Source organism: Scyliorhinus canicula, chromosome 13 (assembly GCF_902713615.1).
Source record: "Scyliorhinus canicula chromosome 13, sScyCan1.1, whole genome shotgun sequence".
Taxonomy (NCBI): Eukaryota; Metazoa; Chordata; class Chondrichthyes; order Carcharhiniformes; family Scyliorhinidae; genus Scyliorhinus; species Scyliorhinus canicula.
The window spans coordinates 119,914,444-119,941,344 of record NC_052158.1 but is presented as its reverse complement, the minus strand read 5'-3'; the positions used below and the strand labels follow the sequence as shown (position 1 = coordinate 119,941,344).

General features: G+C 42.5%; 1 protein-coding gene across 11 annotated transcripts in view; it reads left to right on the top strand.

Moving 5' to 3' along the window:
• The window catches only part of eif4g1a (eukaryotic translation initiation factor 4 gamma, 1a), a 149,568-nt gene that overhangs the window by 83,099 nt on the left and 39,568 nt on the right, over positions 1 to 26,901 (top strand). For 9 of the 11 annotated variants that reach the window (XM_038815991.1, XM_038815994.1, XM_038816000.1 and 6 more), the window contains 7 exons: positions 1,554 to 1,645; positions 3,584 to 3,776; positions 5,547 to 5,680; positions 12,167 to 12,286; positions 14,281 to 14,454; positions 16,995 to 17,192; positions 17,511 to 17,657. In XM_038815991.1, the coding sequence (XP_038671919.1) occupies positions 1,554 to 1,645; positions 3,584 to 3,776; positions 5,547 to 5,680; positions 12,167 to 12,286; positions 14,281 to 14,454; positions 16,995 to 17,192; positions 17,511 to 17,657 (1,058 nt within the window). The remainder of the gene's footprint in view (positions 1 to 1,553; positions 1,646 to 3,583; positions 3,777 to 5,546; positions 5,681 to 12,166; positions 12,287 to 14,280; positions 14,455 to 16,994; positions 17,193 to 17,510; positions 17,658 to 26,901) is intronic. The other 2 variants (XM_038816001.1, XM_038815993.1) reach the window with 1 other exon arrangement.

The following is a 26,901-nucleotide window of genomic DNA, read 5'->3' as shown; positions in this document are numbered from 1 at the left end:
GTTAGCACTGCTGCCTATGGTGCTGAGGACCTGGATTCGAACCCTGGCCCTGGGTCACTGTCCGTGTGGAGTTTGCACATTCTCCCCATGTATGCAAGGGTTTCACCCCCACAATCCAAAGATGTGCAGGGTAAGTGGCTTGGCCATGCTAAATTGCCCCTTAATTAGAAAAAAATAATTGGATACTCTAAATAGTTTTTTCAAAATAGGAAGACTTTGTTGAGGAGACAGAGCTGGATTTGCCATTTCTTTTCTGATGTCTAAATCAATGTTGAGTAGTCTGTCTGGGTTCATTCCTTTTGTACCTTTTTTAGTGGTTTCATACAATGGAGTGACGTTTTAAGAGTCAACCATAGGACAGCGTGATGGCGCAGTGGTTAGTCCTGCTGCCTCATGCGCCGAGGTCCCAGGTTCCATCCCAGCTCTGGATCACTGTCCGTGTGAAGTTTGCACATTCTCCCTGTGTTTGCGTGGGTTTCACCTCCACAACCCAAAGATGTACAGGGTAGGTGGATTGGCCATGCTAAATTGCCCCTTAATTGGAAAAAATGAATTGGGTACTCAATTTATTTTTAAAAAGTCAACCATATTGCTGTGGGTCTGGAGTCGCATGTAGGCCTGACCAGGTAAGCAGTGCAGCTTTCCTTCCTTACGGGACATAGTGAACCAGGTGGGTTTTTATAATAAATTGTCAATGATCTCCTGGTCATTGTTAGCATTTAATTCCAAATTCCAGGTATTTTATTCCACCATACCCAACGACCACATATATGTAATGTGTATGGAACAAAAGTTTTATTCAGTCTTCAACTGATTGAAATATCTGGAGTGCTTGATTTCGATTGCTCGAAATTGTAAAGCAGATGGACTGAGTGGTATTCTAAGATGTACCAGGCTTTACAAGAGTAATTATAATTGTGCAAAACACAAATTATAGTGCTAAATATTGATTGAAGCCTTCCAATATGCCAATACTGTCTGTATTGGATTTAGACTATCTGACTGCTATCGATTTTTATATTGTATATATCTTTATTTTTCTCCTTAACGCCAATAAGACAGCACGGTAGCTCAGTGGTTAGAACAGTTGCTTCACAGCGCCAGGGTCCCAGGTTCGATTCCTGGCTTGGGTTGCTGTCTATGCGGAGTCTGCACGTTCTCCCCTGGGTGCTCCGGTTTCCTCCCACAGTCCAAAGATATGCAAGTTAGGTGTATTGGCCATGATAAATTGACCTTCGTGTCCAAAAGAAAAGGTTAAGTGGGGTGCTCTTTCCAAGGGCCGGTGCAGACCCGTTGGGCCAAATGGCCGCCTCCTGCACTGTATATTCTATGAGTAGCTAAGTTGTAAGTTTAGCATAATCAAAAATTAGCTCTGTCTTGGCAACTTCACGAACAGAAACTTAAAATTGTGTTAGCTTGCTGTTTACAGACGATTAAGACAATGGTCATCCAATGCATCATTGGACTTTACATATACCTATCTGTAGGATTGATCCAATACTGGAGTAGAATAATTCTGAATGTTGTCAGCTCACTAAAATCTCTCCTTAAAGCAGCAGCTGTATCTGTGCCAAAGAAGAAGAGGAAATTGAAGGACTTGAATAAGAAAGAAGCAGTTGGCGACCTACTAGATGCTTTTAAAGAGGTACTTGTTTTGCTTTATGAAGTGGTTGAGTACAATGTAGCATTACTAATTCCTATAGGTGATTAGGGAAGATATCTACTGGCAAGGCCAGTTGGTAGTACCTATATTTTGTCATCAAAAGTTATAATGAAGACTGGAAGAATGCCATTAACACTAAACCATGTTAAAGGTGCTGTACAGATAAAGTAGACCAATAAAAGCAGTTCTGATTTGCTGATTGAGAAAGACTAGGAGACGCGTTTGTGGCTTTGGACAAGATGCAGGAGTGTGAACGATGTTTTCATGCAGCAGGTAATAATGGCCTGGAATGTTTTGTCAGTGAGGGTGGTGGAAGTAGGTAATCAATAATTTTCAATGGTGAATAAACTTGCAGGGCTATGGACGTAGAGCGGAGGAATGGGAGGAATTACTCTACCGAGAGCCGGCATGTATTTGATGGGCCGCCTTCTGTGCTGTAATGACTTTTGACATGTGGAGTAGGTTTGCATGTTGCATTGAAATTCCAAGGAAATGCTAAGATAAATGATTTTAAAAGATTAACAAATCAATAAATGAGCTCAAGTAGACCGTATCAAGAACTATTTGCACCTTGCTTCCCTTTGATATGATCTGACCCGGGGCAGCACGGTAGCATGGTGGTTAGTATAAATGCTTCACAGCTCCAGGGTCCCAGGTTCGATTCCCGGCTGGGTCACTGTCTGTGTGGAGTCTGCACGTCCTCCCTGTGTGTGCGTGGGATTCCTCCGGGTGCTCCGGTTTCCTCCCACAGTCCAAAGATGTGCGGGTTAGGTGGATTGGCCATGCTAAATTGCCCGTAGTGTCCTAAAAAGTAAGGTTAAGGTGGGGGTTGTTGGGTTACGGGTATAGGGTGGATACGTGGGTTTGAGTAGGGTGATCATTGCTCGGCACAACGTCGAGGGCCGAAGGGCCTGTTCTGTGCTGTACTGTTCTATGTTCTATGACCCTCTAGGTTTCATACTTGTGTTCTAAATTGTGTTTCATAGCCTTTTAGGCAGTGGAATACTGACCATATTGGATCTTGATTCTATTGCTCCCCTTCTTGCACATCAGCGAGAGATTACAGTTGGAAAGAAGGCTTCTTTTGGCTTTGAATCAGCAATTGAAAAACATGTTGAAATCAAACCATTTAATAAAAACTCTTTTCCCATTAGGTGTAATTTTATCTATGATTTTTTAAAAAACCTACAAAAAATAGTTGGGTTTTAGTGGTGAAGGTGAATTATTAAACCTCTTTCTGGAACAATTATTTTAATTCTTCCCAATTATTTTAATTTACAGTTCCCAGCAAAATAGTTTCAAATTACTTCACAATAAATTTCTGGTTTGTAGTATAGAAGATTTTTTTGTACTTTTAGTTTGCATAGTTTTGACTTCGCATTTTGGGAAGCAATCTTCTTTTGGCTACCTTAATTTCATGGACCCTGAGAATTTGTCATTGAAGGGATGTGTTTTATAAATCCTTAAAAGACATCTATTATCAACTAATGCAAGTAACAGCCCAGGATATGTTTGTGGAAAGTGTCATGCCACCTGTCAAAACTACTGTTTGGACACTTCTATGAACCATTAATAATAATGTAACCCAAACATGTGCTCCCAGATATTTAGAACAGTAAGAAGTCTTAAACACCAGGTTAAAGCCCAACAGGTTTGTTTGGAATCACAAGCTTTCAGAGCGTAGCTTCTTCATCAGGTGAGTGACTGCGCTCCAAAAGCTTCCAAAAAAGATTCCAAACAAACCTGTTGGACTTTAACCTGGTGTTGTAAGACTTCTTAATGTGCCCACCCCAGTCCAATGCCAGCATCTCCACATCATAGGTATTTAGAAGCCTCATTTAAATGATGCCAACATCAATTCAAAATGATCTAAACTATCAATTAGGAATTGTACACTTAAAGAAAATTGTTTTTCTACAGTCTCAGGTAAAAGAACCTGCACCCGAGACTGATGCTCAGCCTGCTGCTGCATCTATCGAAGTGAATGAAGTAATTCCATCCGCCCGTGATGAGCCCGAGGAAACATGGGAAGAAAAGGAGGATAAACAAGATGTAGAGAACATCAAGCCAGATGGAATTAAATTATTAGATCAAAAATATCAATATAAAGAAGGTGAGAGGGAAATATAATCAAAAAATTCCATAACTAAAACATTTGCAAAGCCCAAATTGGGGGCATGTAACCTGTCGTGGAGGCGAAGACTTCTGTTAATATATGTAAGTGATTACAAAACTAGTCGAACTTTTTTCAGCAGTTGTCAAATCACCTTTTAGTTATTAAATTCTGGAAGCACAGAGACCATTGGGCTTTTTTAATTGGACAGCGTAATTAACCAGGTCTTTATCACTTTCCTGACCCATGCTGTGTAAGCATCATAATCTGATTCTGATTGTATCCAATACATCAAACTACTGTACACAGCAAGCTATAAATGTCGTAATTGCTCAAGCAGTAACTCGTCTTTTATGCTTATTTGGTCATTTGCCACTAGATGGAGATAAACTGCCGTAGATCTAGATGTTTAGCCCAACATTAGCTAAAAATATTGGAAATATTTCTGATAGTTTGTTGTACGTCTAGCTTTGTTTTTTTCCCCTCTGTTTGTTGCACTGAATATTTTAAGCAAAGGAAATTCCATTTCTAATTTATTCACCTGCAGATGGGGAATACTTTATTGTTTTGTGGAAGGACGGTGGAATATGAGGAGAGATAGAAGCTTAAGTGTAAAGTTTGTACAGTCTTGAAGGAAGGTGATGAATATTGTTAAGATCTTGGTCGAGATCAGTAACAATTTTTAAAAGAAATATCAGAAATCCAAATGATAAAAACAGTAAAAATGAAGGCACAAAATTCCAGTTTTCAAGTCTCACACAATACAAACAATAATAATTACATTGGGTAACCACCTATATTTAAAAAATTTAAAAAAAATTTTTTGGAGTACCCACTTCATTTTTTCCAATTAAGGGGCAATTTAGAGTGGCCAATCAACCTACCCTGCTCATCTTTGGGCTGTGGGGGCGAAACCCATGCAAACACGGGGAGAATGTGCATACACCATACAGACCACTGTATGCAGGGATCGAACCTGGGACCTCGGTGCCGTGAGGCAGCAATGCTAACCACTGTGCCATTGTGCTGCCCCTTGAGTAACCACCTATATTCAAAATCAATGCAAATTAAACATGATTTAACAGACACTACAGTCTATGATGGGCTATCCATCCAACTAAGCTACAGCTAAGATAGATCTTATGAATTGGCGTGGCAGCATAAAGTGCATCAATCTCAGTCACAAAGTCCTCCAAAACTCTGTTTTCCTCATGAGAAATTTCAGCTCCTCCTTGTCTAGGGTCTCGCCTGATCCCCAGCGGTCAGCAAACCCAGGGGCATGTTATTCATCTAAAATGACGCAAGTCTACAGAACCACATCAACTCTGCTTGCAACGGTCTGGTAGCTTCAACTCTGTCAACAACAGTCTGAATGGCATAGCTTCAACAATGTTAGCTTCAAGTAACAGCTGCAGCAGCTGTATATTTGTCTGCTCTCCACTTCTGGGCCTAGCCTCTGTCTTCTTCAGCCTTTCTGTACTACATCACTCGGATCATAATCATTATTTGGGCTCTGATGTTTCTGCATCATTTTCATAAGGTTCCAACCAGCTTCTGTCTCCCCAGACATTTCCAATCCTGGTTTCAGTTTTGCTTTCCTTGGAAACTGGGATTTCCGTTCTCTTTTTCAACTGGGATCTGTCTCAAAAATACAAGCTTTGAAACTATTGGTTTCATCACACTATATTAATTCAAATACTCCATAACCATATAGTGGTATAAAGTGAAAATGTACACAATTTAATTTTTAATGTTATTTGCATCTATTAGAAAATTGGAAACCACTTAATCCTGAGGACAAGAAGAAATATGACCGTGAATTTCTCTTGGGGTTCCAGTTCATCTTTGCTAGCATGCAGAAACCCGAAGGCCTACCAGCGATTAGTGATGTTGTGTTGGATAAGGTACGCAGTGCACGTCTTGATTGAAGTGGTAGTTTTAGCAGTAGGTATTTTAAAATAACCTAAAAGGAATGAAAACTTGAAAATGCTGGAAGTACCTGACAGATTGGGCAGCATCTCTGGAGATATCAAGAAAGTTGATGTTTCAGGACTGAGTTCTGACAAAAGGCCATCAACCTGAAATGTTGACTCTTGTTTTTCTCCCCACAGATGCTGTCTGATTTGAGTATTTGTAACATTTGTTGTTTTTATTTACAATTTCCAGTATCTGCTGCATTTTGCTTTAGAGAGCCAAGAAGTAATTCATTTTTTAAAAAACAGTTCCATTGCTTTTGATTCACTTAAATGTTGCGAGGGTAATTTTTTATAATTTAAAGACTCCTGAGCCGAGATGTTCCCATGCTATTTGTTCTCCTGCTCCAGAGCAATGCAACTTGTGTAAATCTTTTGGGTTAATGAATTAACAGGAGAAAAATCACAGAATAAGTTCTAAATCTATCTTCCATTTATGTGTACAGAAACCTCTTGTCTGGTGAGTACTAAGTACACTAATTATATAAAGCCATTTCAGTTTTAATTCCCATTAAAGCATCATTCTTGATCGTCATTGCTTTATATCCATTGTGGCATGCAATTATGCTTTACTTCGGAGCTTTTGAATTTTTATTTGCATTTGTTCTAGTCCAAAAAAAACATTAATCTGTTAAAGCTCCGGAAACAGGTTTATTGAGTTTTATTTTGTTGGCTGGGGTATAGGCAATGACTGAATTTTTTGGTCAAGCATTCTTTAGATCTACCCTGATTAGTAATACGTGTAAACTCTTCCCTGTAATGCATAACTTGTGCAAGTATTTTCACCATGTATCAGCATTTATGGAAGCGTGGATTTTGTTCCTCACGCCACCCGGAATCTGTGGATACCATAATATAAATATAAAAGTGTTGGGAAACCTCAGCAGAAGAAATCATATTGGAATCAAAACATTAACTGTTTGTCTCTTCACGGATAACTGCTAGACCGTAGTTTTTCCAGCACTTTTTTAAAATTTCAGATCTTCAGCATCTGCAGTATTTTGCTTTTATTTTTCTGTTTGTACGATATTGGTCAAAATAAATTTTGATGGGTGCTTTTTTTTTTAGTCTTGACGTAGATTATGTCTTTTAAGCCAGAAGGAAAGTGCAGAGTAGGTAAGAACTATGTCCAACAACAGTGTCATAAAATTAGTTGACACTGGTTGGGATCACTTGCATACTATTCAGGATTAGAATAAAGTGTTTCAAAATTTTGAAGATGAGAAGTGTGTGAAAGAAAGGTTTTAATGCACCTGAAGTGAAGTGCTGACCATTGGTTAGTTGTATCAAAATACCACGTCATCCAAATATTAATGCCATGTGGTCAAACATAGTAGGGAAAGTCAGATTTATGCATTTTATCTATATGCACATGCCCATAAGATTACTTTTAAATTATAGTCTTGTCTGATTAAACGATCATGCTGCTGCATAATATATTTCTTACAAAACTTATGGTGAGGATGACATTGGAACATTATTACAAATCCAAGTTAACTTAAAACCACTGGAATCTATTGTCTTAGAGTACTGGCCTTTTAAAATGGTGGTGCTACATGTTGTCTTTATAATTGTAGTTCCCTCCAGATATTTAATTTTGTGTTTACAAATATTATGTTTAATTTCTAGAGTTTAAGCTCTTGCACACATCAACGCCCTATTTCCTGAGAAAATGAATTTTTAAAAGTTTGATAAGTTGAGGCAGCAATTAAAAATGGGACAGCACTTTTGATGACATCTGTTGTCTATTTCCAGCCACTCAAATCCCTTTGTTCTAGGACCAATGGGGAAAGAGAAGACTGATGGGTGAACTAAAAGAAGCCATTCAGATTATGGAGGCATTGATAGCGTAGACGTAGACATTATTTTGCCATGCGCCATAACTATAGAACTGTCACCAATAAATCCGATAGGAAATTTAGAAGAAACTTCTTTTGTACCACAAGGAGCAGTTGCCGATTAAGTATTTGCGGGAAAGCTAGAGGTATATATGAGGTTATAAGGAACAGAAGGATATGCTGATACAGTTAAACAGGCGAAGAGACTTGTCTGGAGCTAGGCACCAGCATGAACCTCCCTGTTGGGCTGAATGGCCAGTTGCTGTAAACACTATGTAATCCTAAATTCCTACTGCATCAAAGGCACCATTCAGCTGTTGTGCTTTTGCCATTTCGATGACACATCCAGCTCTCCAGTTAATATATATATTTATTAGTGTCGTATTAGGCTTACATTAACAATGCAGTGAAGTTACAGTCAAAATCCCCGAGTCGCCACACTCCAACGCCTGTTTGGGTATACTGAGGGTAAATTCAGAATGTCCAATTCATCGAACAAGCACTTTTCGGAACAAAACAGAGGAAACCCAAGCAGACATAGGGAGAATGTGCGGACAACTGGTGTCGTTCATCATTTGTATTAACCTAGTAAATCTTTGGGACCTTCAAAGCCTTGACATCCCTTCTACAAGTGTGTTGCATAGAATTGCAAACAATACTTCAACTGCCTAGCTCATCTTTGTACGGTTTGCCTTTTTATGCTCAAAATATTTACTATTTTGCCACTTTTTTTGCCTTTCTGAAGCTTACACCTTCACACACGATTTCACAACATCTGTTCTTTTAAAAATATAAAACTTATTTTTATTATAAACATGAATTAAAACAGGTTACAGCAAATAAACACTACAGCAAATAAACACCCCAGGATACATACTTCCCAGCAAACATGTGCGTGTGATTCGCTGGCCCCTGCCCACACCTCGCACTCATCTGCTACCCCCTGAAAGAACCCACTCATTCTCGCCCGAGTCACTATGCACCCTGCATACCACCTTAAACTGTATCAGGCTCATCCTTGCACAAGAGGAGGTCCTGTTTACCCTACACATTGCCTCACTCCACACTCCGCAATTGATCTCTCCTCCCAACTCTACTTCCCATTTCTCCTTAATCTTCACCACCCACTCGCCTCCCCGCTCCCCCAGCCACTTGTATATATTCCCAATTCTTCCTCCTCGTCCACATCCGGAAACAGCAGTCACTCCAGCAGGGGGTATCCCAGCAACCTAGGGAACCTCCTCCAGACCTTTCAAAGTCCCTAACCTGCCGATACCTGATCGCACTCCCCTTCCGGCAGCTCTACCCTCTCCCTTAGCTCCTGCAGACTGGCGAACCATTCCTCCAAATACAGATCCTTCACCTTGACCAGCCCCACTTCCCTCCACCCACACTGGCTGAATCCCATGATTCTCGCACAACGGTGTTACCACCGACATCCCTTCCATCCTAAAATGTCTCCTCAACTGATTCCATATCTTCATTGTGGACTGCACTGCCGGGCTCCCTGAATACCTACTTGGAGCCATTGGCAAGCTGCTGTCACTAGCCCTCAAACTAGACCCCTTACAAGATTCTTCCTTTATCCTAGCCCACTCCTACCCCATCTCCTTCCCACCAGTGCTGCACCTTGTCCACGTTCGCCGCCCAAAAATAATGAAGCAAGTTCGGCAACGCCAACCCCACTGCTGCCTCTGCCTCTGTAGCAGGGTCTTCCCCACCCATGGCACCTTGCCCGCCGATACAAAGTCTGAAGTGATCATGTTCACTTTCCGAAAAAAGGCCTTTGGTATAAAGATCGGGAGAGCCTGAAAGATAAACAAGAACTTCGGCAGAATATTCACTTTCACCACTTGAACACTTCTGCCAATGTTAAGTGCCGTGTATCCCACCTCTTAAGATCCAATCTGTAATGGTATCACCCACAAATACAAATTGTACACAATAAATATACCCAAACACATTGTTTGTACAAGCAATAGTCCGAACAGTGGCCCATTGGGGAGGCAACCCCAATCAAGAAAATATCTTTTCGGCTCTATTCTCCAATTTCAGAAACCTTTTGATGGCATCTCTTGCACTACCTTTATCAACCCTCTGTTCCTTCAATGAGCTGCCCTCAGTTTACAGACACTATTTGGAACAATTTCATGCTGGTTTGTCAATCCATATTTTTCCAAGTGACAATTAATTTTGCCCTTTTATTCTGTTCTGGATTGTTTTCCTGCCATTGACAGATTGGCCTGTAGCTATCAGGTTTATTTCCCTCCTTTTTTGAACAGGTGTATAATATCTGCAATCTTCCAGCCTGCTGACACCACTCATCTATCCGTGGAGGATTGAAAAGTTTATGGTCCAAGCTTCTGCTATTTCCATCTTTGCTTCCCTCCACAATCTAGGGTGCATCCCATTTGGAACAGGTGACTTGTAAACTTTGATGCCAATCTATTTAGCATCTCCCCTGCCAATTGTTATCATATCAAATACCTCTTAACCTCCCTCTCCAACTCCTGCAATATAAATGTATCCTTTTTTAGAAGTATTAAGTAACCAATATGCGCTCTGCCTCCACATTTCCTCATTTGCCCTGAAATCGGCACAACCATTCCTTTAACTATATTTTTTATTTAGGCAATAAATCAAGCTGCTGAGGCATTCTAATTGATATACCAGATTAACTGTATTTTCTTCTTTTCGTTCCCATGCAGAAATAAGTAGGTTGACTATGTTCCCCATCCCTTTAAGGAAGCAAGATGCAAAAAAAAATTAACAACAAATTTAAAGCTATTCTAATATGGTTCGAAACCACTCCAGGTCAGAAGGATGACCATGTTAGAAAGGCAGGTCCTTTTAAGCGTAAGCCAAGACTAGCTTCAGAGTGCGTTGTAAGCAGGTGTGATGTGTACTTTTTGGAAATGGCTTTTCCCCCAGCAGGCGTTTGCTTCTGGACAGGGAGAGGATCCAGCAGGGGAGAGTGGAAAATGGTATTCGTACTAACTTATACTATAACAATAAATCAGTTGTGAATCTTCTGCTACCTGATTTGCTAAATAGCTATCCACCTGTTAAGCAAGGGGATTGAACAATTAGACAGAAAGGAGCTTGTGCGGCGTTAACCTATGTCTCCAGACTAGTTTGGAAAACTATTATCGGTTTTATCCTGTCCTAAGGCTTGATAATGCCTAATGAAAGCATGTAACTGCTCCACTCTCCAGGTTGTCCCATTTTCTACATGATTTCTTGAACCCTACAAATGTTGGCCCAGACATTGGCCAGTGCAAATGAAATGACATTGATCTATATCTGCTAAGTTAACTTGTTCAAAAAAAACTGAAATAATGGATTTCTGTAGCCAAGGAAACAAGCTAACAATACAAAACATATTTGTTCTATCTACATGCTTGTAGAGACACTTGTAAAATTCATAGACTCATTATTATGGGATGTAGTGGGGTCAGAAAGCAGAGATGGGTGTGATGGAATTTTATCCAAGACGGTGTGAGTAATGTTTTGACCGAGGAAACTGTATTGGGATCTTGTTTTCCATTTATACAAATGGCTTGGATTTGTGCAGTTTAAAATTGAAGTTTGGCTATAGTTAGTTTAAGGAGTACAATACATTTAAGAATGCAGCTGATTGCAAGTTACTGGGGGTCTGGTGAAATATGTGGATAAACAAAAGATTCAGAAAAATAATTAATATCTTTGGTCAGGGAAGGATGACATTTGAAAGGACGTACAATGCAAGTGGAAAGAGTGGAATCAAGGTTGTTAAAGTAGGTGTGCGGGCAGAAAAATAAATCTGAATATTAGATAATTTTATTCCAGTCAATCTTCTGTGGCCTTGCAGAGTCGGAATTATCATCTTTTAGGTTGGGGTTAAAAGAGGCTAGACTGTGCAAATATTGCTTGCCCTCATTCAAATTGACATTCTGGCTTTATCTTGTAAGTACAAGGTATGATGACATAGTGGTAATGTAACTTAACCAATAATCCAGAGATTAATGATCTGGAAGTTTAAATTCAAAACCCACCATGGCAGTTGGAGAATTTGACTTCTATTTATTAAATAAACATGAAATTAAAAAAAAAAACGATCTGGCTAATGAAGCAGTGGTGACCATGAAAATGCTGGATTGGTTCACCAATGTCTTGGGGAAGAAAATCTGTCTGCCCTTAACCAGCCTGGCCCACATAGGATTCCAGACCGACAGGATTGTGATTAAATTTTAACTGGTTTGTAAAGTGTCTCGGTGAGCTACTCCTATGAAACTACTACACGTGCGACGGTTAAGGTGGTATACCGCCTTCCGAAGGGCTGTTGGGGATGGGCAGTAATGATGTTCGTACATCCCAAGAATAAATTTAAAAACCTTTGCATTGACAGATAAATAGCAACATTTGGAAAAGAAAACATACTGTCTGCAGTACAGACTGCGGAATTGGGAAGTTCAAAATTTAAATGTTCGAGTTTAAACTTTTATTGGTGGGTCTAAATGATCATATCAATCTTCTATTTAGAAATAGTCAACCTTGTGTTCTGTATTGGTTTGGTTTTGAAGTGTATTTAATTTTATAGGCAAACAAGACTCCACTTCGCCCTCTTGATCCAAGCAGGCTGACTGGAATGAACTGTGGCCCAGACTTCACTCCTTCCTATGCTACCTTTCCTGGACGACAACCGATTGGGAGAGGCCCAGTAAGTTGAACTTTGGAAACTATAATCAAGTGGTAGAAAAAAGAATAGTTGATATTTCAAGGTGGTGCCTTGTGAAGCCATACCATCTCCTTCTGGTACCTTGCCCTAAAACGGTGATGGCAAACATGGACTTCCATTGACTTGGTCCATGACTATGTTTAGTGAAGTTCTGCAGTAGGGCTGACAAGGAAACACACACACATTCTTACAACCTGTGGTCAAGGCTCATCGGCGTTTCTTGAGCAGCGGTGATAAATTTTGTTAATGGAGAAAATCTAGTTCTGCCGCAGTTTATTGGTACTCTGCTTTGGTTGTCTTTAGTAACTAAAGATTTTCACTCTAGATTACTTTGGAAGCCAAACTTATGCACTTTAATGTTGAAAGAGACCAGGTTAACTCTTGTGGGCAAGTTCCTTTGGTACTTCATGGTAAAATATTGGCTGTTCACAGATGGAATCGTAAATTTACCTTTCTGTTCCCCATCTTAAAATGTATTATTTATTGCTTGATGCATAAAGCTGGTAAACCTTAGTGGAGATTATTAAAAAATAAAAATGCTACTACAAGTAGAACTGGCAAAGTAGAATGAAGGATCCAATCATAGAAGGGGTCTGCACAAACTGTCATCTACATTGGCTATGCAAGAGCAGCTCAGCTAGTCCCATGGTCTTTTTTCCACAACCCTGCAGATTCTTTCCCTTCGGATAATTATTCAATATGCTTTGGAAAGCTAGGATTGAATCTGCCTCCACGCACGCTCTGGCAGTGCATTCGCTGCATAAGTAATTTGTCCTAGTTATATTTGGCCCGCCCTTCTAGCATCATGAACCGTTTCTCCCTATCTGCTCTGTCCAGATCCCTCATGCTGTTGAACACCTCTACTTTATATAGCTTTAGTTATTCCGAGGACAGGACAGTCTCAGTTTCTTTTTTTAAATATAAATTTAGTCTACCCAATTCATTTTTTCCAATTAAGGGGTAATTTAGTGTGGCCAATTCACCTACCCTGCACATCTTTGGGTTGTGGGGGCGAAACCCACGCAAACAAGGGAGAATGTGCAGACTCCACACGGACAGTGACCCAGAGCCAGGATCGAACCTGGGACCTCGGCACTGTGAGACAGCAATGCTAACCACCCTGCCACCGTGCTGCCCTCAGTCTCAGCTTCTCAACTCTAACCATGTGAATTCTTGAGCTGATGCTCTAAATGTATCTCCTGATTTGCTTTTTTTTGCCCATGAACAAGCTGGGAGACGTGGTCAAGTTTTCCATTTCTAAAGCTAATACAATCATACACATGCAGCAGTATCTTTACAGTCCTCCAATAATTGGTACAGTAGAAATCTGCTCTCTTCTCTCAATTGTCGTCTCTTCATTCCATTGCATTTCCAAAAATAAGTGCAAGCTTGACTTGTTTATTGATCGTCTTCTTTTGGGCTGAATAGTGATCGGGCAATCCGCACTCGGTGAGATGAAGCTATTCATAATTCTAGGCGTTCTGAAACTCCCATGATGAGCATTGTCACTAGTTTTAAATGGTGAGCTTAACAAGAGAATAAAAAATTTATAACTGCAGTTGTTGTTGAAGTTTAAATAATAAAACTTTGCCTTCAATTTAGCATCCTCGATATATTGCATGTGATTTGAACGGTGTTTATGGTACCAGAGTAAACATCCCTGTGTTTTCCAGAAAGATCAAGACCAATTACAGGGAGGCACGGTGATGCAGTGGTGACTTTGCACTTCCTCCCCATGTCTGCGTGGGTTTCCTCCCACATTCCAAAGATGCGCAGGTTAGGTGGATTGGTCATGTTAAATTGCCCTGTTAGTGTCCAAAGATGTGCATGTTAGATGGGGTTACTGAGATAGGAAGTGGGCCGAGGTAGGGTGCTCTTGGCAGGGTTGCTGCAGACTCGATGGGCCGAATAGGCCGCTTTCTGCACTGTCGGAATTCTATGGATTCTAATCGTATGCATGATTAAATGTTTTCAAGCCTTCAGGTGTGGGTACGAGAAGATCGCAGCAAGGCCAGAGGAAAGAGCCACGTAAAATTATTGCAACTGTCTCTCTCAATGATGACATACAACTTAAGAAAGCAGAACATGCCTGGAAACCTTCTGTTAAGAAACCAACTGAGGATGATGAACCAGACCTGATAAAAACGCAGGTAACTTTGGAAGAATTTTGTATCATTGGATTATGTTTCTACAGAGGATTGGAAAAGTCAATTTTAAATGTTGCAGTTTTAAAGCAAGTTCTATACACAATGTGGCATTGAGACATGATAATGCTAATACGGTATGTATTGATATTTCTCCATAGGTTTGGGTCCTCAATTAATTATTGCTTGCTGCAGTGGATTCACTGCATATTCCAGCTGTGAACAATTCCAATTTTGTTAATATTGCAGAGGCAGAAATAGTTTTGAAACAAAAACACTGCTTAAAGGCCAAGCTTTTGCCAACCTCGAATTGAATCGTTTAGATCCGGGTGGCACAGTGGGAGCATAACCTGTTGTTATTTTGTGCTGCACAAAGGGTGAAATCTGTCATCCAAAATTTAAACCATTTTCTAAACAAAATGTACAATTAGGATAGAATAACAGAATAGTAGTAAAGAAGCAGAGGAAGAATTTGATGGATGCAATGGAAAACTTATCAAAATGATTTCAGTCAAACAAAGGAGCGTGGGATCTGGAAAGTAAAGAAGAGCAAACTCCACAACTTCAGTGTGATCCAGCTAACGGTGATCACACCATAATCAGTGTGTAAAGTAATTATGGAAAGAAAACGGGCAATATCGAACCTAAAATTTTCTCTGGGAAAGCTGACTTGTGTAACTTAAGGAGGGGCCTGGCTCAAGTAGATGGGAAAAGGTGTTTACAGGGTAAAACCATATTGGGTAATGGTGAGCATTCAAGGAAATTATGGTTCATATAAAAAAATTAGACATTTTTTTTGAAGCAAAAAGTAGAACATCCAAAGTTCATGGTCCCTGGAAGCGATGGGGCATAAAGTTTAAATAAAACACACAGAAAGAGGCTTATGATCAAATGTTTGGAGCAAGATTAAGTTGATACGGAAATATTAGAGAAAACTCATAGAAGTAACTAATTCAGCCCACTGAATTTTGCTCAGTTTGGTATCGGCCATTAAGTATGCTTGCATACTTTGAAGCATTCAACATTTGGAGCACTTGTACATGGTAGTTCCTGTTGGCCAATAGCTGTTCTAACTAAGTTTGTGATTTATCCTGGAAATTAGTTCTCATGGTATTTTGTCCAGGCGTTATACAGAACAGATTATAAATCAATGCAAATAGCATTGCATTAATGTGTCCAATGTACAAAACTGGAAGTAATCAAATAAATATTAAAAACAAATGAACGTTGCTTAACTTTGTGATTTAATTTAATACTGGCCAGGTTTTCCAGATGTAATATTTTGAGACGCTTGTCTGCTTGTTATGTAAATGCATGTTGTAGAAATTAAATGATCCCCCCCACAACCCAAAATAAATGTGCAGGTTAGGTGGATTGGCCATGCTAAATTGCCCCTTAATTGAAAACAAATAATAATTGGGTATTCTAAATTAGAAAAAGAAAGAAATAAAATTATCCCCTATTTAAAAAATTAAGCATCCACATAAAATTAGATTTGTGAAGGTGGTGGGTGCAAGCAGTAATTTGGCAGCAGGCTATCGACAGTTCAGTTATCAACCCAGTGGCTGAGTTGATGGTGCACTTCAACAATAAATTGCATGGATAGATAGTTTTCATGCTGGGTCATCTATGTAGGCCTTGGGACAATGCAGTTTTACACACATAACCTTGAGGTAACAGGTAAAATGCTTTTCAATTGAATTGTGACTTCCAGAACTATAAATCTTCAGTGCAGTTTGGTTTTGTGAGCTTGATATCAGGATTCTCTTATGGAAGTGTGATGTGGCATGTAAATTAAAACTACACCTCATTTGCATATGCCCTGGGTTATGGACTGAAAGGAGAAAATGAGCAGCATTTTTTCTGAAAAATACACTTCTTTAAGGAACTACATTATATCGTCTTTTTCATATGTTAGATTTGTCTCTTTTTTTGCGTGGGTTTCGCCTCCACAACCCAAAGATGTGTAGGCTAGGTGGATTTGCCATGCTAAATTCGCCCTTAATTGGAAAAAATGAATTGGGTACTCTAAATTTAAAAAAAAAATAATTGTGTTTATTTCTTTTAGCTGCCCGTGGAATTAATTAAAACTGCCTGGTTAGGAGGAAGCACTGTTATAAGGCTTGGTATTGCTGAATGCTCAGCTGGCGCTGCTCCAGCTGCTTCATTGCATCAGCTCCAATTGAAGTTAATGGAGTTGCACATTATCAGGGAGTTTTTATCCTACCATTCTTAAAAAGCTTTTCTTTGACCACCAATTGGTGGAGGGGGGGAAACAGATAGACCGCTATGACACTGCTTACATTCCACCACCTCATTAGTGCCGCCCCCCCCCCCCCCCCCAAAATCCCCCTTAAGCAAGCTATGGTAATCAGACAGTGGAAAAAATTGATGTGCATGTCACAATTTACTGCTTCATCCTTATAAGCTGAATAATTTATTAATACAGAAACTGCTGGTAACACTTGATATCCCTGTTTGTGTGATTGTTCATATCTTTAATCCCATATCAAAATATTCATGCACCTTCATGTTTCATTACTTAGGAGCTGTTCCGAAAGGTACGCAGTATTTTGAACAAACTGACACCCCAGATGTTCCAGCAGTTGATGAAACAGGTGGCAGAATTGACGATTGATAATGAAGAACGATTAAAGGGAGTAATTGACCTGGTCTTCGAAAAAGCTATCTCTGAACCAAACTTCTCTGTTGCCTATGCCAACATGTGCCGCTGTCTTACAACAGTAAGTGCCCTTTGACTCTGCATCTACTTTAGAATAATTCCAGATGTGCAGGTTAGGTGGGGTTACAGGGGTAGGGCAGGGGGGGTGGGCCTAGGTCGGCTGCTCTTTCAGAGGGTTGGTGCAGACTCGATGGGCTGAATGGCCTCCTTCTGCACTGTATTATATGGTCACTTGTGCATAGTCTGTACATTTATATAGACTGTGCACACTTACCAGAAACGGTCTAAGCTGAATTTGGAGTTATAAACCATGCATATGTGATGTGTACTGTCTACTTGGATCATGTCCCCCAATTTATTGTTTCTGTACTTTCAACAGCTCAAAGTTCCAATACCAGATAAACCTGGGGCAACTGTAAATTTTCGAAAGTTGCTATTAAACCGATGTCAGAAGGAGTTTGAAAAAGACAAAGATGATGATGCTGTAATCGACAAAAAACAGAAGGAAATTGATGCTGCTGTTATGGTAATAATTAATTCTTAAATGATCCAAGATAAGTTTAGTCTTTTAGGGTAGAATTGAATGAGTTTGAACTGCTTTCATGTGTATATTTTTTATATTGCTTCGTCCTTTCACATTTTTCTTTTCTAAAGTTGTGTTGAGTTTTAATCCATAAAAGAATAACTGAATAAATAGTTTCTCCTAATATAACAAAGTTACTCTGTCCCTTTTCCACATATTGGCAGGTTCAGTAATAGTGTTTATGTTACTGTGCTAGAAATCTATAGACTTTTTTGAATAATCCAGAGATGTATAAAAGGCTAATGACCATGAAGGAATCAGATAGTTTTAAAAAGCTAACTGGTCCACTAATGCTATTTAGGGAAGGAAACCTCCCTTCCTTATAGCCCAGACTGAATGTGATTTCAGAGCCACAGCAACTTGATTGACTTTTGACTGTCTTCTAAAATGGTCTCGCAAGCTACTCTGTTGTTACCGCCAACTGTTTGAGGGCAGTAGGGAATGGACAATAAATTCTGGCCCTACCAACAACACCATTGTCTGGTAACAGTAGACTTAAAAAAAACTTCAATCATGAGTCATCGGACCCAGGATAATTTGCCTGAATCTGCCCAGTACAGCATATATACAGCAAAATGTGAACGGCATTTAAATTAGAGGGGGAGGGGTGTATAATTGATTTTGAAGTCTGTTTTCAAAGTGCCTGCAATATGGAAAGGTAGGTGAAAATTTTTGTGCAAAGTATAGTATAATATTGTTTAATAGGATAATATACATTTTTATTAAGTGTTTGTCGAACAAAATAATATAATTAAGTATATGTTTGCTCCAAATGGCACAGACAATGGTTTGTCACTTCAAACGTGGAGATAATAAGTAATTACTGTGTAATTTTTTATTTATTGAGTTTCAAGCTTTAACTGCCTAATGAGTTAATCTCTCCCAGGGTTGTAATGTTGTGAGTCTGCATGAAGTCGGTAATTCGTTTAAGGGGAAAGTAAAATATTCAGCACCACATTTTCATTCTTGCACTTAACACTTGTGTAATTCTTTAGATTTCAGATTTTAAAATAAATATTTAAATGTAGAATATTTACTGTAAATTCATAACCTCAATTTCTAATGGCATAGCAGACTGGTGTTGACAAACTTTTCCTACCTTGGATCGCAAAGATGCAAACATGAGGACTCCAGCAGCATGTACAATCTTGCAGTACAGAAGGATGCCATTTGGCCCAATGTCAGTGCCAGCTCTTTGAAAGAGCTATCCAGTTAGTCTCTTTCCCCTGCGCTTTTTCCAGTGCATTGTACTATTTTTCTTCTGCAGCATATGTCCAATTCCCTCTTGAAAACTACTTTTCCAGCTAGTTCCTTCACCCTTGGAGATCATAAGCTGCAAAAAAGGAAATGATCATGCCTCTGGCTCTTTCGGCAATTATCTTAAATTTGTCCTTTGGATATGAACCCCTCCTCCACTCGATTAAGTAGTTTGTCCTTTTAGACAGTCCCGCTTGGGATATGAGGAAATATGGGCAGTAAGACTCCAGTCCAGTCTGTTGCAATGTCTTTTGCTCCAGCCCAGGTGGTAGTGGTCTCTTGAAGGTCCTCCTTAAATGTATTTCACCAGGTTGTCTTTGGCAGGCCCCGCCTTAGTCTTCTGCTTGGTGGCATCCACTCTATTGCCACTCCAGTGTTGTGTACATCCGAGAGGCTAAGGGCGTGTCCTGCAAAGAACATCTTTGTCTCTGCTATGATGCCCCGCAGGTGGCTCTGACCAGTCCAATGTAGCACTTTCTTGTTGGTGATGCTGTTTCTCCATGTGAGATTTAGAGTAAAACTCCCTCTATACCATCCCAAGGAACAATCTTCTCCGTGTGTTCACCGAGATGCTGCGAAATGGAACGGAGGGTGCACCAACTGAAGGGCCCAGGATCTTACATGCGCAGTGCTCGTGAAAGATGTCCAACTTTCTCGTTGCATGTCAGACTGGCACAGAGCCCCCCAACCAGGCTGGTTACGTGGAACATTAGCCCTCTTCACCATCCCATTTAGCCCTCAAGTGTTCGCGCATCTTGAGGCTTTAAAGGCAGACATGATAATGTTGCAGGAGGCGCACCTGAAGGTAGTGGACCAGATCGGGTTGAGGAAGAGCTGGGTTAGTCAGGTATTCCACTCGGGGCTAGACGCTAAGACCAGGGGAGTCGTGATTCTGGAGAACAAGCAGGTGCAGTTTGAGGTGGGGAATATTATTTCGGATGGGGGAGGTCGCTACATTATGGTTAGCGGAAGGGAGGAAGGTGGTCTTGGTCAACATGTATGCGCCAAACTGGTATGATGCGGATTTCATAGAGGGTGCTGGGGAAGATACCTGACCAGGATTCCCACAAGCTAGTTATGGGAGGGGATTCCAATACAGTTATGGATCCAGGCCTGGACCGGTCGTGCTTAAGAACGGGCAGAGTCAGCAATGGGAAAAGAGCTGAGGGAGTTCATGAAGCAGATGGAGTGTGTGTGTGGGGGGGGGGGGGGGGGGGGGAGGGGGGAGTCCGTGGAGGTTTAGTAGGCCGACAGGGAAGGAGTTCTCCTCCTTATCGCACATTCATAGGGTCTACTCCCGGATTGATTTTTTAAAAAAATACCGAGTAGTGATCTGCTGACGGGGGTGGTGGATGCGCAGTATTCGGCAATCACCATTTCCGACCATGCCCCGCATTGGCTTGAGCTACAGGTGTGAAGAGAGCTTCCAGCGCCCGCAGTGGAGGCTGGATGTGGGACTGCTGGCGGATGAAGGGGTGTGCGAGAGGGTGAGGAAGTGTATACAAAACTACCTGCAGGTCAATGATATGGGGAAGTCTCAGCAGTGGTGGTGTGGGAGGATCTCAAGGCAGTGGTAAGAGGGGAGCTGATTACAATCCGGGCTCACAGGGACAAGACAGACAGGGCAGAAACTGACCGACTGTTAGCGGAGATTCTGCAGATTGACAGGAGGTATGCGGGGACCCTGAGTGCGGAGCTCTTGAGGGAACGGAGGAGGCTGCAGGCGGAGTTTAGGGTGGTATCCATGGGCAAGACAGTTGAGCAGCTCAAAGGCGAGGGGTGCGATATGAGCATGGAGAGAAAGCCAGCAGGATGCTGGCTCAGCAGCTCAGAAAGAGGGAGGCGCCTAGGGCAATAGGTAAAGTGGTGGATGGAGGCGGTAACTTGCTAGGGGATGCGGTGGGTGTGAACAGGGCTTCAAGGACTTTTATTGCAAACTTAGCTCGTAGCCCCCCGCGGGACCGGAGGGGATGAGGCGCTTCGATGGCCGGACATTCCCAAAAGTGGGCAGGGAGCTAGTAGAAGGGCTGGGCGCCTAGGTCAGAGTTGAGGAGATTAGAGGGCTTAAAGGGCCATGCAGTCAGGTAAAGCCCTGGGGCCGGATGGTTACCTGGTAGAATTTTACAAAAAGTTCTCCGGGATATTGGGGCCGCTGCTGGTCAAGGTTTTTAATGAGGCAAGGGACAGAGGGGTTCTTCCCCAGACGATGTCGCAGGCTACCATCTCCTTGATTTTAAAACGGGACAAGAACCCGGAGTCATGTGGGTCTTGTAGGCCGATCTCCCTTAATGTGGATGCCAAACTGCTGGCAAAGCTTTTGGCCACTAGGATTGAGGATTGTGTGCCGAGTTATTAGGGAGGACCAAACAGGGTTTGTTCAAGGCAGGCAACTGGGGGCGAATACAAGAAGATTGCTCAACGTGATCATGATGCCCCCGGAGGGAAAGGAGGTGGAGGTAGTGGTGGCTATGGATGCGGAGAAGGCATTTGAGTAGAGTGGGACTACTTATGGGAGGTGCTGGGACGGTTTGGATTTGGGGTGGGTTTCATCGACTGGGTCAGGCTGTTATATCAGGCCCCGGAGGCGAGTGTGAAGACGACCAGGACGACTTCCGACTATTTCGGACTGCACCATGGGACCCCTCTCCCCACTGGTGTTTGCGCTAGCTATAGAGCCGCTGGCAATTGCTCTGGGGGTTGGGAGGGGCTGGGGGGGGGGAGCATAGGGTTTCATTGTATGCAGATTACCTGCTTTTGTATGTTTCGGACCCGATGGCGGAATCATGGTGACGGGGGGGGGGGGCTTGCACTGCCGAATTTCAGCGACTACTATTGGGTGGCTAACATAGCCATGATAAGGAAGGGGGTGGGGGTTGACTTGGGAGCAGATGGAAGCAGCCTCATGTCTGGGGGTGTTGGTGATGGCACCTCTGCCGTTCCCGCCGGCGCGCTTCTCCACCAGTCCTGTAGTGGTGGTGCCCTTCGGATCTGGGGACAGTGGAGGAGGCATGTGGGAGTAACGGGAGCATTGGTCTGGTACCCAATATGTGCCAACTACCGGTTTGCGCCGGGGAGGTTGGACGGGAGCTATCTGGTTTGGCGGAGGTTGGGGATTGAGCGGATGGGAGATTTGTTCTTGGAAGGGAGCTTCCCTGGCTTAAGGGCGCTGGAGGACAAGTTAGGGTTGACGAGGGGGGATAAATTCCGGTATATTCAGGTGCAGGACTTTCTACGCAGGCAGGTGCCATCTTTTCCACTTTTGCCACTAAGGGGGATCCAAGATGGGGTCGTGTCTAGAGGATGGGTGGGGGAGGGAAGTATCTCTCATATTTACAAGGAGCTCATGGGGGCGGAGGAGACGCAGGCTGCGGAGATGAGGCATAAATGGGAGGAGGCGTTGGGAGGGGAGATTATTGGGGAAGGCCTGTGGGCGGACGCGCTGAGCAGGGTTAATCGGACTGCAACATGCACCAGGCTCAGCCTGATTTAGTTTAAGGTTGTCCACCGGGCCCACATGACAGTGTCCCGGTTGAGCAGATTCTTCGGTGTAGAGGACAGGTGTGTAAAGTGTCTTGAGAGGACCGGCAGACCATGTCCACATGGTTTAGGCGTGTCCAAAACTTAGGAGATACTGGCAGGGGTTCGAGGATGTTATGTCTAGAGTATTGAACATAAGGGTGGCAATGGTCCGTAGGTGGAGATTTTTGGGGTTTCAGAGACCCCGGAAGTCCGGGGGGGAGAAAGAGGCCGACGTTTTGGCCTTTGCTTCCCTGGTAGCCCGGAGACGGATACTTCTAGCTTGGAGGGGGTCAAAGCCCCCAAAGACGGAAGCCTGGCTGTCAGACATGGCGAGTTTCCTGGGCTTGGAAAAAATAAAGTTCGCCTTGAGAGGGTTGTTGTTTGGGTTCGTCATTCATTGACTTCCTCACGGAGAATTAATCATCAGCCCGGGGGGGGGGGGGAAGAAGAAAGAGAGAGAGAATGTAGTATAGGGGGTCAATTAGGCAGATCTGGGTAGGATGGGTTAGGGCAATTGCACTGTGTACTTTGTTTACTGTACAGTCCTTTTGTTTTCCCGTGTTTTACAATGCCAAAAAAATACCTCACGGTTGTTTATCAAAACAAAAATGGTGTTGGATTGCCCACACAGTGAAAGATCGATGCTGCTTTACTGAATGTTGTGTGTGAATGTCAACCTCTCCATCGCCCTCCCTGGAGATGTTGCTTCCCAGGTAGGGAAAGTGGTTGACACTCTGTCTTCTGCTGTCCAATGCTGATAAACGGGCCTTGTTACACTCCAGTTGTGATTATCTTGGTCTTCTCACAGCTGATGCCTAGACCAACCTTGGCATTACCACTCAAGATGGTTGGTTGTGTCTTGGAATGCGTGCGAGTCTTCAGCTAGTGATGTGGTGTCCTGTGACATCCAGGTCTGTCAACTGGTGGTCGTCAAAGTTTGCATCCACCATTGCCGCCCTCATGATGAAATATGTAACGAAGAGGCAAAGGAATGAGGAGAGGGTGCAGCCTTCCAGTAGTCCTGTGATGATATTGAAGGAGTCCTTGGTGTTTGTGCTGGCCTTAATGCAACACTTCGAGTCAGGGTATCCGGTTTTTAATAGATCACTCCAGATGCTGTACTGTCCCGTGATGTACTAGAGTGACTGCTGATTGATGCTATCGCGATCCTTCTTGAAATCAATCAAGTTGGTAAGTGCGTTCGATACACTAGACTCTGCTTTGATGTTCCTGAGTGTTAAAGCTCTGTTCGTTGCATGATCTGTCACTCCAAAACCTGCTCATCCTTCATGAAGGGTACCATCGACTTGTGCTTTCAATCTGCTGAGGGCAGCGTGCTGAAGACTGTGCCAGGTTCTTCCAGCAGCATTATGCCCCTCTGGTTGTTGTAGTCGCTGAGTTCTCCGTTTGGCATCTTGCTGATTACTCTTCTCCTCCAGTCATCTAGGGCAGTTTAGATCTCATTGAACTGGTCCACAAGCTCAGTTGTGAGGGCTTTCTAGCCACACTTCCAACAGGTTGATCCCAGGTGTTGTTCTTTAGGCTCTTGATAGCTCTTTGGGCCTCTGATATGGCAATTTCTCTCGTGTTAATGTTCATCTGCTGAGGTGCAGTGTTGTCATCAAACCCAAACATGGAACTAGGGTTGGGCTTTACTCTTCCTGTTTGGGAATGTCCAAGCACTCTCCCGGTGTGGAACGATGTCCCAGGTTATGCAAGAGATGTGAACCTATTGACTTGGTATATGGTGGACAGCTGAAGGATGAATCAGCAGTGCCGGAATGACGATCCCGTACTCTGGGCAAGCAGAGTAGAGAATAGAGTTCCCCTCAACACTTGCTCAGCACAACTGTGCGTTAGATGAAAACCAAGGTGAAAGCCAGCAAATCATCACATCATCGCTGCTAGACGCCACACAAGGCTTTCCAAAGTCACCATCCTGAGAGTTTGAACACATCAAGAGCAACCAGACACTCAGAGGGAGGATAAAGATGATTTCTAATACCAATTGCAGAACATGTTGGATGAGGCACCCAGCTATGATATCAAGCTACTGAGCGAAGACATCCATGCTAGGTTCGATGGCAACTGACAAGGAGTGGACAGTACGATTGGTCAGCAAACATATTCAACAGAGCACAGTGAAAGTCTGCCACCCTCTGCAACAGTAATCAAGCTTGGTATTAGGAATACCATCTTCAAGGACATGCGCAAAAAGACGTGGAACTCTCTCGATGGTAACGCCCTGAATGAGATTGAGCATTTGTGTGTGGGCAGCAAATGGACATCCCTACAAGATATCCGGACTTGTTGAGCTGCTTTGTGTTAGGCTAAATCCATCTGAAGCTGAAGATGGCAACAACCACAAAGCTACAGTGGTCATTTGGGATGGAGAAACCGAAAGACGAGAACAGCTGAACTCCTCCAACAAATTCAAAGTCGATTTTTTATTTTTCCGATTTTTAAGGGGAAATTTTAGCGTTGCCAATCCACCTATTCTGCACACGCTTTGGGTTGTGAGACCCACGCTGACATAGGGAGAATGTGCAAGCTCCATACGGACATTGACCCGGGGCCGGGATCGAACCAGAGTCCTTCTCCTTGCTTTTGCATTGATATATAAAACGGCAGGTGTCTCTGTTCCTGTTCCTTCTATAAGTATTGTTTATTTCTTATTGCCTCCCCTCAGTCTTCCTTCCAAAATGCTTCACTTTATTCTGTTCATAAAAGTTTTGTCTGCCCATGTCCTACTCACTGATTTACTACATTTGATTTTTGTCATCTCCATGCTGAAATTGTCTTATGTCAAAAAGAGGAATGGTCCTAATTTCTTAAAAGAAAAATCAAAATTTGTCAGGCAATATGTTTCTTTTAACAGTTGTGCTGGCTGTTAACGCCCGTTTTCTGGGAAACCTGAAAAATCTTTAAAGGTCGTGGGCAGCACGGTAGCATGGTGGTTAGCATAAATGCTTCACAGCTCCAGGGTTCCAGGTTCGATTCCCGGCTGGGTCACTGTCTGTGTGGAGTCTGCACGTCCTCCCCGTGTGTGCGTGGGTTTCCTCCCACAGTCCAAAGATGTGCGGGTTAGGTGGATTGGCTATGCTAAATTGCCCTTAGTGTCCTAAAAAATAAGGTTAGTGGGGGGGGGGGGGGGGGGGGGGGGGGGGAGGTTGTTGGGTTACTGGTATAGGGTGGATACGTTGACTTGAGTAGGGTGATCATTGCTCGGCACAACATTGAGGGCCGAAGGGCCTGTTCTGTGCTGTACTGTTCTATGTTTCCCTACATGCAAAGTTATGCTGATTGGCTGGTAGGTAGTGGGCTTATTTCACTTTGTCTTTTGAATCGAGATGTAACGTTTGCAATCCTCCAATCTTCTAGCACCAGCCCATATCCCAGGAGGATTGCAATATTGTGGCCAGAGGCTCTGCTATTTCCACTGGTACTTCCAACAACAACCTCTGGTGCAGCCCAACGATTTAATGTGTCCTCAATTCTCTTATCCAATTTCTCTCCCCTCTCTACGGTGACATTAGCGCATGCTCTTCACTGTAGACCGGTGCAAAGTACTGATCTAATACGCCAACCATGCCTTCTGCACCCGCAAGATTTCCTATTTGATCCGTAATCAGCACCATCTTTCATTTGTTACCTTGCACTTTAGTGCTTCCATTGCCTACTAATATTTTCTCATGCATTGTCTGTTTGTTTATGTCCTGTTCTCTGCATTTTCTGCATTCTGCTTATGTATTATACACGTGACATTTTAGCTGTATATTTTTAATCTTGATACCTTTAATCAGGAAGCTCTAGCTTTGGGTGCCTTCCTCTGCTCCTCAGGAATATGTTTGGTCGATCTGAACTCTTTGAAATTCCTCCTCTTTACCTGCAAGACTTTGTTTCCAATTGATCTCAGCCAGATCTTTTTCAACTTGCAGAAACACATCTTTTGTCTTCACTTTTGATTCTTACTTAACTCTGCATAATCACACTAAAGTTAATATAAAGTTTTAATCCACATTAATCAAAGCATGCAGGTGCAGCGGGCAGCAAAGAAGGCAAATGGTATGTTGGTGTTCATAGCGAGAGGATTAGAGTACAGGAACAGGGATGTCTCGCTGCTGTTGTTATATAGAGGGAGTGCAGAAACGGTTTACCAGACTGATTGACAAGGCTGACTTGTGGAGAGGCTGAGTTGGTTAGGATTGGAGTTCAGAAGAATGAAGTGCCATCATCTAGAAATATCCAAAATTCTAACAGGACTGGATGTTCCTGATGGTGGGTGTGTCTAGAACCAGGGGTCACAGTCTGAGTACAAGTCTGAGGATATGGGGTAGACCATTCAGAACTGAGATGAGGAGAAATTCCATCACCCAGAGAGTGGTCAGCCTGTGGAACTTGCTACCACAAA